The 15151-nt window shown below is 42.6% G+C and overlaps 1 protein-coding gene across 1 annotated transcript in view; it reads right to left on the reverse strand.

The window, feature by feature from the left end:
- Window positions 1–15151, reverse strand: part of cacna1ea (calcium channel, voltage-dependent, R type, alpha 1E subunit a) — a gene marked incomplete at its 5' end in the record, with an annotated part of 146325 nt that overhangs the window by 81887 nt on the left and 49287 nt on the right. Inside the window, 2 exons of the mRNA XM_083766471.1 lie at window positions 9707–9846; window positions 10258–10355. Of these exons, the coding sequence (XP_083622597.1) occupies window positions 9707–9846; window positions 10258–10355 (238 nt within the window). The remainder of the gene's footprint in view (window positions 1–9706; window positions 9847–10257; window positions 10356–15151) is intronic.

Genomic DNA, 15151 nt, shown 5'->3' on the forward strand with positions numbered 1-15151 from the left:
TGCTACTTTTTTGTACGCTCCTTGTGTGCCCTTGTGTTTCTCTCACCCCCTGGGTGCGTTCGTATATAGGCACATATCCAAACGCACCCCCGTGTCTTCTATATTCTCCTGTCATGTGTGGCATGGTGTGGCTTCGCCTTCCACTGAAGTCCCAGGCTAAGTGTGCTCAACTGACAGTAGTAGTAATGACAGGTGCAGACAAAATAGTTGTTTTCCTTTTTTTGAGCCGACATGTTTCGGCTCCTCGGGCCTTCATCAGTGTTTGGCTTCCACTCTTTTCATCAAACAGTTTCGGTGAGTTCGGAAATAATCTCGGAGAATGTGGTCCAATTTCATTGTCATTTAATTATTAAACAAATATATAATTCTCCCAATTTAGTGGGCCATTAATTTCTACTCTATTGGCTCACCTACCAGTGAGGAGTCCCCACCAGGAGGACACTCCTCCTGTTCAACATTCCCTGCTGACATGTGCTTCCCCAGTTCGGGGGAGTACACGCAGTGACATACAGTTGATCATCCTCCCTGCTCCGTTTACTACACTAAAGGACCACTTCAACCCTTTTGCAACCAGATCTTATTTTAATGACTAGACCTGTACGTGCCCGTCGGCTACTGGCCTACTTGAGAACGATGCAACTTGGGAACAACTTGCGTAAACATGGACTGCTGTCACTGTGTGGGGACTAGTGGGGAGTAGGAACTTTCATCTCAATAAACGTGTAAACATTTTGCGCTGCTGTCTGTTATATCAGTGCGCTCAGTGCTGTGCCTCCATGCCCAAAAGAACAGTGTGTGGCTGCGTGCGTATAGTGAGAGAGCGAGAGAGAGTGGGGGGTCCAGTCCCAGACGGCACGACACATGCACGTTATGAGTATAACTTTATCACCATAGATTTCACTGTGTAGGCTAGTTTATGAATGGAACACATTGATAAAGGTCCCCTTGCTGCGTTTCCAATTGCTGCGGATGACAGCTGTGTGAAGGCAAACCGCAGCAAATTAAATATGCAAGAATCCCAAATTCTCCGCCCATACGCATTGAGTCTACCGAAGTATTAGGTGAGAATGTGACCTTAGTCATCTTTTTGACTGCAAGCCTTCAAATTAGTATCCTAGTCACTCACACACATGGGTTTTTGAAAAGTTTTCCAATTAATTGTCTCCACCAGGCCGAAGGCATGTGGAGAGAGTATGTTTTGCACTGTCCGTCCGTATACAGCTAATCTCCGGCACCGTTAACCCGGTCAATGCCAAATTTTGCACACACTCTCCCTGGATGCCAACGATGAACCTCTGCCCCAAACTTTTGAAAAACATTTTTGTTTAGATTACTCCAGATTCTGTCCAAAAATACCGCAAATCGTTACACTCTATCTCTATAGTGATGTGTTCAAGCCGGATCTGTCCGATATTTCATATTCCATCCTAATTGGCTAACATTGGCTTCTAAAGTTTGCAGGATTGGCCCGTTTTGAACAAAAAGCCTCAAATCAAGAACGCAGAGTGCAATTTACGTGAAGTTTACGTGAAATCTTTCACAGACTTTCCTACTATGTATAGTGTATAGTTTCATGTTTCAAAGTGGACCACAATGGAAACAAGCGAAGGCTTTTTTGTGTCTAAGTCCATTTGGCGTTTTAAAAAAATGTAATTTTCTTAAACTGCCAATAAAGTATTCTATCTATCTATCTATCTACTAGGCTGAGGGATATATCCCACCCTTTTCACATTGGCCTGTTATAGCGCCAACAGGTGGATTTTTGCAAAACACATTTTTGGTACAAAATGCCTCAAATCATCCAATTGCCATCCAAGGCATAAGAAGAAATGGCACCCTTTTCACATCGGCCTATTATAGCACAACCAGGAGGCCACAACCTGACCTGCCTGGTGGAGACACATGTGCCCCGAGGGGCACATTATCTAGTTTGAATTGCTATTCTGTAATGTGTTTAAGTATTCTTAATGACAATTTAAACGGAATCCTACTTGATGCGACGTGCATTGTAAACTGAGTTTGAAAAGTCGCCACGTTCAAAAATGTATCCAGCAAACAAACTCCTCAGCAAAAAGTTATAGTATCCCATGAAAGTAGATGGGATCAACACTTAAGTTGCAGGCATAACATTTTGAATCCATTTAAGGGTAAAACCACAACATAAACCGGAGTTTCACTTCACTAAGTGACATGAGGTATTTCTGAGTATTCTCAGATCTAAACCACATCATTTAGAGTTCTGGTCGGATTTCACAGAAAACTGTATCCGATCACAACCTAGTAGGGCCAGACTTCATCTGCCTTTGCGATAGGGGTGTTCGATTTGGTGATAAATATCGTCGGGACGATACAATGTCTCCACGATACGGCTTTTTAGAGTTATCGTTTCCATCACGATAAATGTGCTGCATCAGATGCAGTGAATGCACATTCTATGATGTGTAATTTATACTTCTGCAGTACGACGGTTTCGTTCACCAAATATAACAAATCTACAAGCTAACAAGACGTCACTACTGCACCGCAATGCAAGGCATTGTTTGCCTATATATCGGTTGTGTTCTGAGCACTCGCAAAGTCCCCGCCCCTTTTCTTCTGGGCAGAGGGAAACAGTAGTTTGTCTACACACGCACGTCGCACACTCACTGCGCTCTGCAGTGCACAGAATAATATGTAAAGAAAGACTAAATAAATGGACAGTCAATTATACTCAGATGTCGAGCGAGTAGAGGGCTAGTTCCCCAAAAGAACTATTTCGGATTCTCGGTAATAAGGGACAAGGAACATTCTTTTCAAACTCTACAGTTTCGCCGATGGCGACTTCATCCTTTCAAAGACACACGCTGTGTGTGTGTGTGTGTGTGTGTGTGTACTGCGCTGCACACTGTCCGTCAGTGTTCTCCTCCCTTACTGTAGCCTACATTAATCTGCTCCGCCAAAATTCAAGAAACTTTCATAATGACAATTTAAACTGAATCCTACTTGATGCGACGTGCATCCATTGATGGTAGCATACTCCTTGTAAACTGAGTTTGAAAAGTCGCCACGTTCAAAAATGTATCCAGCAAACAAACTCCTCAGCGAAAAGTTATAGTATCCCATGAAAGCAGATGGGATCAACACTTAAGTTGCAGGCATAACATTTTGAATCCATTTAAGGGTAAAACCACAACATAAACCGGAGTTTCACTTCACTAAGTGACATGAGGTATTTCTGAGTATTCTCAGATCTAAACCACATCATTTAGAGTTCTGGTCGGATTTCACAGAAAACTGTATCCGATCACAACCTAGTAGGGCCAGACTTCATCTGCCTTTGCGATAGGGGTGTTCGATTTGGTGATAAATATCGTCGGGACGATACAATGTCTCCACGATACGGCTTTTTAGAGTTATCGTTTCCATCACGATAAATGTGCTGCATCAGATGCAGTGAATGCACATTCTATGATGTGTAATTTATACTTCTGCAGTACGACGGTTTCGTTCACCAAATATAACAAATCTACAAGCTAACAAGACGTCACTACTGCACCGCAATGCAAGGCATTGTTTGCCTATATATCGGTTGTGTTCTGAGCACTCGCAAAGTCCCCGCCCCTTTTCTTCTGGGCAGAGGGAAACAGTAGTTTGTCTACACACGCACGTCGCACACTCACTGCGCTCTGCAGTGCACAGAATAATATGTAAAGAAAGACTAAATAAATGGACAGTCAATTATACTCAGATGTCGAGCGAGTAGAGGGCTAGTTCCCCAAAAGAACTATTTCGGATTCTCTGTAATAAGGGACAAGGAACATTCTTTTCAAACTCTACAGTTTCGCCGATGGCGACTTCATCCTTTCAAAGACACACGCTGTGTGTGTGTGTGTGTGTGTGTGTGTACTGCGCTGCACACTGTCCGTCAGTGTTCTCCTCCCTTACTGTAGCCTACATTAATCTGCTCCGCCAAAATTCAAGAAACTTTCATAATGACAATTTAAACTGAATCCTACTTGATGCGACGTGCATCCATTGATGGTAGCATACTCCTTGTAAACTGAGTTTGAAAAGTCGCCACGTTCAAAAATGTATCCAGCAAACAAACTCCTCAGCGAAAAGTTATAGTATCCCATGAAAGCAGATGGGATCAACACTTAAGTTGCAGGCATAACATTTTGAATCCATTTAAGGGTAAAACCACAACATAAACCGGAGTTTCACTTCACTAAGTGACATGAGGTATTTTCTTTTGCCTCTACAAGCTCTTTTGTGTGAGCTTGTAGATCGGCTATTTTCTAATAGCCAATGTGTATGATTAAAGTGGTTAAATAGATATTTATGATATTCATACATTTAGCTGGGGACCCTCTGGAACTGCTGGACCCCATTTTGACAGCCAATACCATAGAGTGTGAGTTAATCACTTTAAAAAAGTGGTTATATTATACATCATATTTGAACTTTAGCAAATTCCCACAATTTTGCCACATAAATTCACATAAAACCCTGTATATTCCATCGCATAATCAAGGATTTTTGCCCGCGTATTTCTGTTACGTTAAGTACTGTTAGGTACTGTTAAGTAACTTGAAAAATAACCATAAAATACGTGCGCGAAAATATCGTGATAATATCGTGTATCGTGATAAGCTTGAAATAATATTGTGATAAAACTTTTGTCCATATCCCCACCCCTACTTTGCGATGCATATTGCCCCAGGCAGATTAAGTTTGGCCCCTCTCAATTGTGGGAGGACTTCACGGCTGAAATGGTGACGAGCCAACCAGTTTCATCTGGAACCAGGCTAAACCAACCAGGGCCCAATATGCAAGTATGGGGCGGGACATTGCAGAAAATAATCTAACACTCAGATGGACGTGACTAATATTCACAGAGTGATATTAGTATTGCTATACGCGAGGCTAAGACAAATCTGCACTAAAACTGTATCCAAGACTGAAGGACTATGTTTAGCCATTAGTTGAGTTTCCCAAAGGGAACATGCGTAGTGAGTGGGCGTGTGGTTCTTAGGGGCAGTCTTCCACAACACGTCCCTTTCACTGTGAGATAGATATTCCGTGCATAGATGTGCCACGCAACTTTCCTTATAAGGCGCTGAAATGAAGTGCGGCCTGGTAGGCCTCGTTGGCCTACCTATACATTGTATACGCACACACACACACACACACACACACACACACATATATATATATATATATATGCCATATATATATGGCAATTTAATTTCTTTGATGCTGAAGTAGGCCTAAACATGTTTAATTTCGAAGTTTTTATATTTAAATTAGATGAAGACAGTCACCATTTGTCACCATGACTGCCTTGTTGAGAATGTTGACATATATGTCGCATTCACAACATAATGCTTTACTGCGATTAAAACGAATCCTGCTGCGTATCGTTTGGCAGGTGTGAACTTAACTGTGAATGCTCATTCGAACTCTAATGCGGATCAAATAATCACATTCTAGTGCACCTGACTTTTCATTCACTGCAGGTGTGAATGCAATCCGGTGAATCCGCATCAAAGGAAATTAAGCGAAACAATGTGGCAGTCTGGCAGATGAATGAGGAGTAAACACAGTTGGAGAAGGAGAAGGCATATTTTACGCAGCGCAGATGTCCCGATAGATGTGGTCAAATAAGGAGACTGAAGCCCTCATCGAAATATGAGCCACAGGTCGACAGGTGTGTGTTCTAAAAGGCTTTAGAAAAACGTGTTCGCTTCTAAATTCATTCATGCAGGCCTTATGTGTGCAATGGGGACACGTAATGCTGTGCTCTAGTCTAGGTCTATTTCTATGTTGTCGTGTTTGACGGTGTTTCCCAAAAAAGGACATAGTGTCTGATTGGCTGCCATGCAGCCAAATAGGCAGCACACAGGCTTCTAGAGGGCATGTGCACATACGCTGCACTCATGTTCAAGCTACGTGCGACCCAAAATCTCTTTGAGAAACCCAGCCATTATTTATAGAAGAAGAAACAGTATCAGCTGGACTAAAGTGTAGGACTGCCTTTCAACATCTAATCCTTCTTTCTTTTCTTGTTTCCTTCGGATCCCGGCTCCCTTGTCTCCTCTCTCTCAACGGTCTCTTCTCCTCGTCTCTAACTAGGGCTAATTAGATGATCGAAGATCAGCTATTTTCACTACTTCTTAATTATTATTTGTATTCATGGAATTTCTTAATTTGTTTGTTTTAATTCTTTCTCTGCGAACTGCGAACATATTCGTACCCCCCTTATTCGTAAATCTGCTTTTAACATTGGTCCGGTTGCTAAGCAACGCCTCCGTCACGTCCAGCACCAGGATCGTTGCACATGGCCCCATAGACTTCTGTTCAAAGTAGGATTTTCAGCGTCTTATAACTCTGGAAATACGGGCGCTGTCCATGGTAATCGCCATCCATCCAAAGTTCTGTGATTTTATCTCGCATCTCTCCCGACATGTAAACGTTTCTGGCGTGAGCTAATGCTAATGATAGCAGATCATTACAATGGTGGTCTGGGGGCTGCTCAACAAGCTGTGATAAATCACTGGATCGGCTGGCAAAGGTTAGCTACACTTTGCTGCCTAGTGTCACAATAACAACATTTAAATGTATCCTTTTTAAAAACAAATATTTTAATACTTTTTTCATATTCTTTTTAAATGTAAGAAAAAAATAAATGGGTTTTATTTTTTTATTCGACTCATGACCCGTACAAATTCATCCGTGACCCACAAATCGGTCCCGGGCTCCCGGCCCACTGTATGGGAAACCAAACAGTGGGCCATACACCCCCTTTGTGCTGGCACAGAGCAGTGACACCATTGCTACATGGGAGTTGCCCTCTGCCATGTGTTGCCAGTCTAATGGAGGGTCTTGCCGTCTAAGAGAACAGCCACGGTGCCAATTAGTACCATTTACACATGGAGGCACCCTTCTCATTTCCTCCTCCCCCTCTCTGTCTCTCTCTCTCTCTCTCTGTTTCTGTCTCTCTCTCTCTCTGTTTTACACCTCCCCACTTCTTTTGTGCAGCTTAAAGCCTGACTTCACACTTAGCCCGCTAGCATTTATTGAAGAATTAGGATATAATTCACGCCAGCATTTTTCCCAGCTCTTATTTTGAAAAGCCACATTTCCAGACTTCCGGAAGTAGACATATCCTAGTAAGTTTAACGGGTCTCGTTCAACAAGATCTATGCTGGGGCACTAGAGGCCTCCACAGAGTCGGCTCTGTGCCATCAAAGAAACGTTGTTTTGACCAAAAATGCCATCTGGGACAAGGAATAGAAGATACAGGCGAATGAAAGAAACAGATAGAATGGATTATTATGGTGAGGACAATCTAAGATGGGCAATCCATTGTCATGACAACGCAAGTAGCATTTTGGCTTGATCGATCGAAAACGCTATAAAAGCGCAATTGCCATTGATCAAGGGCAATGGCGGTAAGTGTAGTGAGCTACTGCTAACACAAGCCGTTTCTTACAATGGAGGCAGTGACTGCTTTATATATGTTTCCCCCATCAGGGGCCTCCCGATTTTGTAATTATTAATTATTATTTTTAGTAGTATTAGTATTAGTAGTAGTAGTAGTAATATTGCATTGCATCCTTCCAATCAGCCTTGCCAATTATTCAGCCTAATCCTGTACGTCCACTTACCACTAGTTGGCAGCAGCTAATAATCACTGAAGGTACTTGACCTGTCATGTCACGTTGACCTGTGTTGTTAACTTGTTTGTTTGTAATTGTTCCCACTTCCCAGTGTGTGCACTCACTGCACTAGCAGCGCTGAGTTACGATTGTATCATTGTATAGCCTGTGCTGCTTCCCAGTTATGCCTTACAGTAATTTCAAGACAAAGTAAAATAAGTGGAGAAAAAGAAAAACTAACCAGGTGCTCGACAGAGATATAAACAGGTAATGATGATAAAAAGGTGCTCACACGGATCAAACGGGATCAAGGCATAAAGAAAAATAGATGATCCGGGCACTCAAGGTTAAAAAGAGGAGGAAAGCCTTTATTACATTTTTTTTGGGAGGGGGGTATAATATGAATTATAAGGAGGTGATCCTACCTGAGGTGATGCTAGTCTACCAGCTATTCATAAAAGTCTCATCTCTTTTGTCATCTCTAACAAAACTTTCAAAGGTGAGTGAGTGCCCTTCTGATTTTTAATGGCTGTCAATGTAGCAATATGCTGAAAGTGATCCAAATGCTATCGTTTATTAGTTGTCGCTATAGTTGTGGTTTCACCATACAAGCACACACACCATGCGCACACACACCATGCGCGCACACACACACACACACACACACACACACACACACACACACACACACACACACACACACACACACACACACACACACACACACACACACACACACACACACACACACACACACACACACACACACACACAGGTATTACACATCAGATGTGAGTATACAATTCTGTCTAATCTAACACAAAGAGGTTGTCTCTCTGCCTGCCTCCTTCTCCCCTTCCCTCTCTCTCCTCCTCTTCAGATAAGTTCTAAGACTCTGCTCATCAATAATGGAACAGCCAGAATCATGTAAAATTCTCTAAGAACCCTGTCTGCCACCCTTTGTACTTTTGTGCAATGAATTATTAATATTTCACGCGTGTGTGAGAGAGAGAGAGAGTAAGTGTACAGTATGAGAGTATGTGAATGAATCAATGAGGTGATCATGAATAATTTTAATAGACAAAACTATCTTCCTGTGTGTCCAATCCAATTTCAGTGAAGATATTTGGTGTAGGGGGAAAATAGAGGAAGCCAAGTATAGACTATAAGTATGTGTGTAGTATAGACAACACATTCGATAAGGTTTAAGTGGTTATGCCTCATTTATACTTCTGTTATAAATCAGTTATGTTCGCCAAACAACACGTCGGACACGTGAAAAGTATAAATTTGCACTTAGCCATCATAGGAGATGTACTGGAACTTCCTGGAAGTAATCAGAATAAGATGCTGGATTGCCATTACATTTACAAAGTATAACAAATCAAGCTTTCACTCTTTCTTTATTGCTCATCTCTGTTACTGGGATTTTATTATCAGATCACATTGTGAACAGAGTAGAGGTATTTTGCTGTAAAACACCTTGTGGCGGCATTCATTCAGCACCATGGACAGCGATTAGTCTTTCACATTGCATTCTGACTCATATTGCATTCTGACTCTTTCTTTATTGCTCATCTCTGTTACTGGGATTTTATTATCAGAGCACATTGTGAACAGAGGTATTTTGCTGTAAAACCTTGCGGCTGCATTCATTCAGCACCATGGACAGCGACTAGACTCTGTCTGTCGGGGAGACTGTAAGCTACACACGCACACACACAAACAAACACACACACACACACACACACACACACACACACACACACACACACACACACACGTACACGCAAACACACACACACACACACACACACACACACACACACACACACACACGTTTATTTATATCCACATAAACAGTACAAGAATGAATGCCTTGTACAAAGGACATAGACACTGTAGGAAAACAGACAGTTACACAGAGTGCACAGACGGCAGAACATTGTTACATACAATATAGTTGACACACTTGTCATGCAACCAACCCCCCCCCCCCCCTCCCCCCCCCCCCCCCCCCACACACACACACACACACACACCCCCACACACACACACACACTCACCCGCTGAGGACCACTATGAAGTCCATGACGTTCCATCCGTTCCTCAGGTAGGATCCTTTATGGAACACGAAGCCCAGAGCGATGACCTTGATCCCTGCTTCCAAGCAGAACATGCCGATGAAGTAGGGCTCTGTCTTCTCCTGTTGGAGGAAATCACACCCTGAATGACAAACAGCCCTCTCTCTCTGTACTGGACTGGACTGTGTCTGTGTAGGGGTGTTCATTCACACCCTGAATGACAAACAGCCCTCTCTCTGTACTGGACTTTGTCTGTGTAGGGGTGTTCATTGAATCAGGGTGACTCTGATGAAGGCATTGTTGCCACAACGCGTAGGTGTATATTGTTACATTGAGAAATGTGATTCTGGAGTAAACAAGTTATCCATTCCATAGTATAATACTATCACTAAGAAGATAATGTACTCACTGTGTGTGTGTGTGTGTGTGTGTGTGTGTGTGTGTGTGTGTGTGTGTGTGTGTGTGTGTGTGTGTGTGTGTGTGTGTGTGTGTGTGCGCGTGTGCGTGTGTGTGTGTGCGTGCGTCTCTCTCACCAGTCTCTTAGACATGGGGGTCTTGTCTTCCCCAGGGAGGTGCTGCTCCAGAGCCAGGACGATACAGTTGGCGATGATGGTGGCCAGGATCATGTATTCAAACAGAGTGGAATGCCAGGGTTAAGGAGCTCACCCAACATTTGAGAACTGATCATTTCGTTGACGTTCTGACAACATTTACTCATTTGCACTACATATACCAACTGGTTTAGCCAGAGCGGAGTCAGAGCGGAGTCTTGATACCTGCTATAGATACAAATCGTATCAAATGGGCCCTTGAAATTAAAAAGGTTGAGAATCACGGAATAATCTGTCTGTGAAAGCTAAGTCTGAGTGACCGTAGTCTTGCATAGCCTGACTTTCAGAGGTCTGATTTCTGAGGTGGAGCTAGCTATCGAAACGTCTGATTTTGCTAGACTAGAGTGACCATTACACAAGTGAACTATTCATTTTGATAATTTTTATAACTCACAGATATCTTAAATTAAATAACTTGTGCCATTGACAAGCTGTGTGGATGCATTTTCAGTGCTATGTAACTACATGTACTACTATAAGTACAGAGAAGTCTATATCCTCTTGTATGGGGCTACAAATATACACAGTACACACTTTCCTTAATATTTTCTTAGATAAAAGAAGAAAGAAAAAAAGTTATAAACAATGTAACAATTGGCATAGTTCTATATAGTTGGCATGTACTACTACTAATCATACTGAAAACAATATATTACATGTACTGTACATTGCTAGGATCCCATACATGTCACATACAGTAGTGCTAGCATCCCATGGTGGGTATAGTAGATTAAAGCAAGGCCACCAGCAGCAAAATGTAATTACAGTGCAACCCGACATCAACTTCTTCATGTGGAAAAGCATAGATTTTATAATGTAAAGCCACAGACTAACGTAAGCCCTGAAGCCACAGAAGCCATGATAGAACGCCTGTCTTATCCACATCAGAGCTGAAGGAACATTCATTTTCAGATCTAGATGTTTTCAAAAGTTTTGTGCACAAGGCACACCAATGGATAAGTCAAACTCACAAGACACTGCTCTATTCAAAGTGAAAATAACAGATCAACAAGCTCAGATGCATGACGTGTTGTAGTAGTAGTATGCAATCACAAAATACTGATACTGTAAACCAATACTTTCGTATAGTTGTATTCAGTATATTGCTATAATGTGCAAATGCTGCAAGATTCCAAGGCACACATTGCAACAATGCTGGTTAACAAACTGCCCTCCCACTCTGGGCGTTTTGGTGTAGAGCACATCAAAGCCTTCTACAAAAACCTAGGTGTTTGTAAAGATGATTTTAAAATGGCAATGGTAACAACTGAGGAGGTACTTAAAAAACTGAGTGCCCTCCAACCCCACAAGGCCACTGGCCATGACAATATACCCTCCAAATTTCTCAGAGACTCAGCCATTTCCATTGCTCCCGTCATCACCCACATAGTAAACCTCTCCATCAAACAGGGACAGGTCCCCCAAGATTTTAAACTGGCCAAAGTAACCCCCCTGTACAAAAAAGGGAGTAAATTAGAACCCGGCAACTACCGCCCTATTTCTATTCTAAGCTCCATCTCGAAAGTGATGGAAAAAATAGTCTATGAACAGGTTGAAAAGTATCTTGCCACTAATAAATTGCTGTACGAGTTCCAATCTGGGTTCAGAACATCCCACTCCACTGACACATGCCTCCTCTATTTGAGCGACCACATCAAACACGAGGTGGACGCTGGAAAATACTGCGGCATGGTCATGCTGGACCTCCAAAAGGCTTTTGACACCGTGAACCACTCCATACAGGTTAACAAGCTTAAAGCTATTGGTTTTGATAGCACATCAGTGAGCTGGATGCAATCCTACCTGGAGGGGAGAGAACAGATGGTGGAGGTGAACGGAACACTGTCCCCTCCCCTCCCAGTGAGCTGTGGCGTCCCACAAGGAAGCATACTAGGGCCTTTACTGTTCCTTATATATGTCAACGACATGACTTCAGCTTGTGACTGCAACTTGTTCCTGTTCGCAGACGACTCAGCACTGCTGGTCTCGGACAGGAACAAACTGCAGGTTGAAAAGACCCTCAGCTCTGAACTCGGTAGAATCTGCACCTGGCTCGCTGATAACTAACTATCCTTACACCTGGGAAAAACTGAATCCATCCTCTTCGGATCAAATAGTAATCTCAGCAAGGCAGATGGCTTCTTGGTTAGAGTGGGTGACAATATTATCACACGAAAAGATCAAATTACCTACCTAGGTTCCATCCTGGAGGCCAATCTTTCCGGTGATAAAATGGCCACCAACGTAATCAAAAAAGTCAATCAAAGAACAAGATTCCTTTACAGGATCTCCTCACTGGTCAGCAAAAACACCTTGAAGACCTTAACAGGAGCCCTCGTACAAGGTTTCTTTGACTATGCATCCACCTCTTGGTACCACAGCACCTCAAAGGCCCTTAAAACAAGGCTCCAGACCTCCCAAAACAAACTGGTCAGGCTCCTACTTGGCCTCACCCCCCGAACCCACCTCACCCCTGCCCACTTTGACAGGCTGGGATGGCTTAGGGTCGACGACAGAGTACAGCATCTTGCAATGGGTCTGGTCCACAAGATTCGATACACCACCAAGATACCCATGTACCTGTCTAAATACTTCCTTAATGTAAACAAAGTCCACACCCACAACACCAGAGGGAGTGCAACAAACCATGTACAACCCAGATTCGGCAGATACGCCCTACCAACAGTCATTAAGACATGTGAATCCCTTGACTCCTTCAAAACCGCTCTCAAAGGGCACCTACGGATGGCTGCAATTCGAAACTGGCCTCTGTAAAATCTGAATCCCCCCCACCCCCCCACCCCATTTTCCCTCACTGTATAATGTATATTTTCCCTTTTTTGCTTCCTATAATATAGGAAGCAAAAAATTCATCATATTATGATGAATTCCTGTTCTGTTCTTTAGCTACATAGAAATGTCTATTTGTATGTCTCTAAATGTTTGTATGTCTCTAAATGTTTTGATGAATTGAACAATGTGGACCCTGTTGTAAACAAGTGTAATGCTTAATTGGGTCGTCCACTCACAGTTAAGAGTCTTTGTATTGAGTTTGTGCTTAAAATGTACTGTAAATTCTACAAACTGTTAATAAATATTTCAATCAATCAAAAAACACCTGTGTGCCTCGATCCACCATTTGGGAACTGCTGATCCATTAAATGGGAGAGTGGGTTGACCAGACAACTGTTACTATAAATGGCTCAGTCTTGCTACAAGCCAGGTAATATACACCCTGTAGCCAAGAGACCTCTGCTGGTTGCTGGTTTAACTTCTGCTGCTCTGGGGTTGAGGTATGCCAGGGATGTGGATCTTACTAATGGTGCGTGGGCACACATCTTGTTCCTGGCTGTGAGCGGGAAGAGAGAGAGAGAGAGAGACAGAGAGAGAGAGAGAGAGAGAGAGAGAGAGAGAGAGAGAGAGAGAGAGAGAGAGAGAGAGAGAGAGAGAGAGGGCTGAATTTATACTCAATTGAGTGCCAGTGTCATACATTGAAAATAGCAGATCTACAAGCTCACCACATGTCACATTTGTGCTTGTAGATCATCTGCGTGTGTGTTGTGTGCAACAATTACACACACACCGAAAGCAAAATCATGGCAAAATGGATTGCTATTTAGCTCTAAACAGAGAATACACAGTAGCAGGAAAATTGAGCACAGTAACTGACCCAAAACTAAGGAAAACATTAACTCGATATAGACTCAGTAAACACAGTCTTGCGATTGAGAAACCTGGCTCCCAAGAGAAGACAGACTGTGCACCCACTGCACACAAAACGAGGTAGAGACTGAGCTACATTTCCTAACCATCTGCCCACTGTACCAAGACATCAGAGACATATACTTTCCACGGATTACAATCACCCAAGGAGAGTTTGAAAACATGACTAATGACAAAAGAACTCCCATATCTGTTGGGTGAAGTACAACAATGTACAAACACAGCAGCGAGATTTGTGAGCTGCTGTGACAGGAGAAGGATGTCAAATGGAATACAAGCACCTTAAGGAATACAAACCATTGTGTGTTATCAAAAGTATAAAGCTAACGTCTCCTATATGGATGTATATTGTATATCGTATATTGTAACTATCTCTGACAGAAAATGCACAACCTTTTTATAGTTCCACAAGATAGTATTACCCAAAGTGTTAATGTAACACAGCTCTGTTTAAACCTTTATTTTCCTATTTATATCCAATATTTATTTGTAAATACATTGTTTTATTTTGATTGTCTTGTTCCACTTCTGCTTTGGCAATGTAAACGTACGTTTTCTCATGCCAATAAAGCTCCTTTGAATTGAATTGAATTGAATTGAATTGAGAGAGAGATCAGGAGGGAAGGCATAGAGTGTGATCAATAATGCACTAGGAAAACCATTCTAAAGAAGCACTGGGAGCTTGGAAACAGGTGGGATGTAAAGAGGCAAATAAGTTACATAGATATAGCAAAGAGAGACAAATGGAGGGATATAAGGATTGACGGGCCAATCAATGTGCTGCCTGTAGACGACCTCAGCAGGGTTACCCAGGGACATGAGAGCCATATGGGAAGACACGAAAACATAGCAAACGTAATCTGACTCCCATCAGCCTGCAGGGATTCCAACCCAGGCAAATTGGCCAACCACTCAATTGTTCAGAGAGAGAGACAGAGAGAAAGACAGAGGAGGGAGTGCGGAGAGAGAGGGCGAGGGAGAGAGAGGGCGAGAGGGCGAGGGAGAGAGAGACAGAGAGAGAGAGAAGACAATGTTATAGACCAGGAGAAAGTGAGAGATGTTGAGGTGCACTTACAACTTAAGCTTCCAATAA

The sequence above is a fragment of the Protomyctophum parallelum genome (genome assembly GCF_964188405.1).
Source record: "Protomyctophum parallelum genome assembly, chromosome: 6".
Taxonomy (NCBI): domain Eukaryota; kingdom Metazoa; phylum Chordata; class Actinopteri; order Myctophiformes; family Myctophidae; genus Protomyctophum; species Protomyctophum parallelum.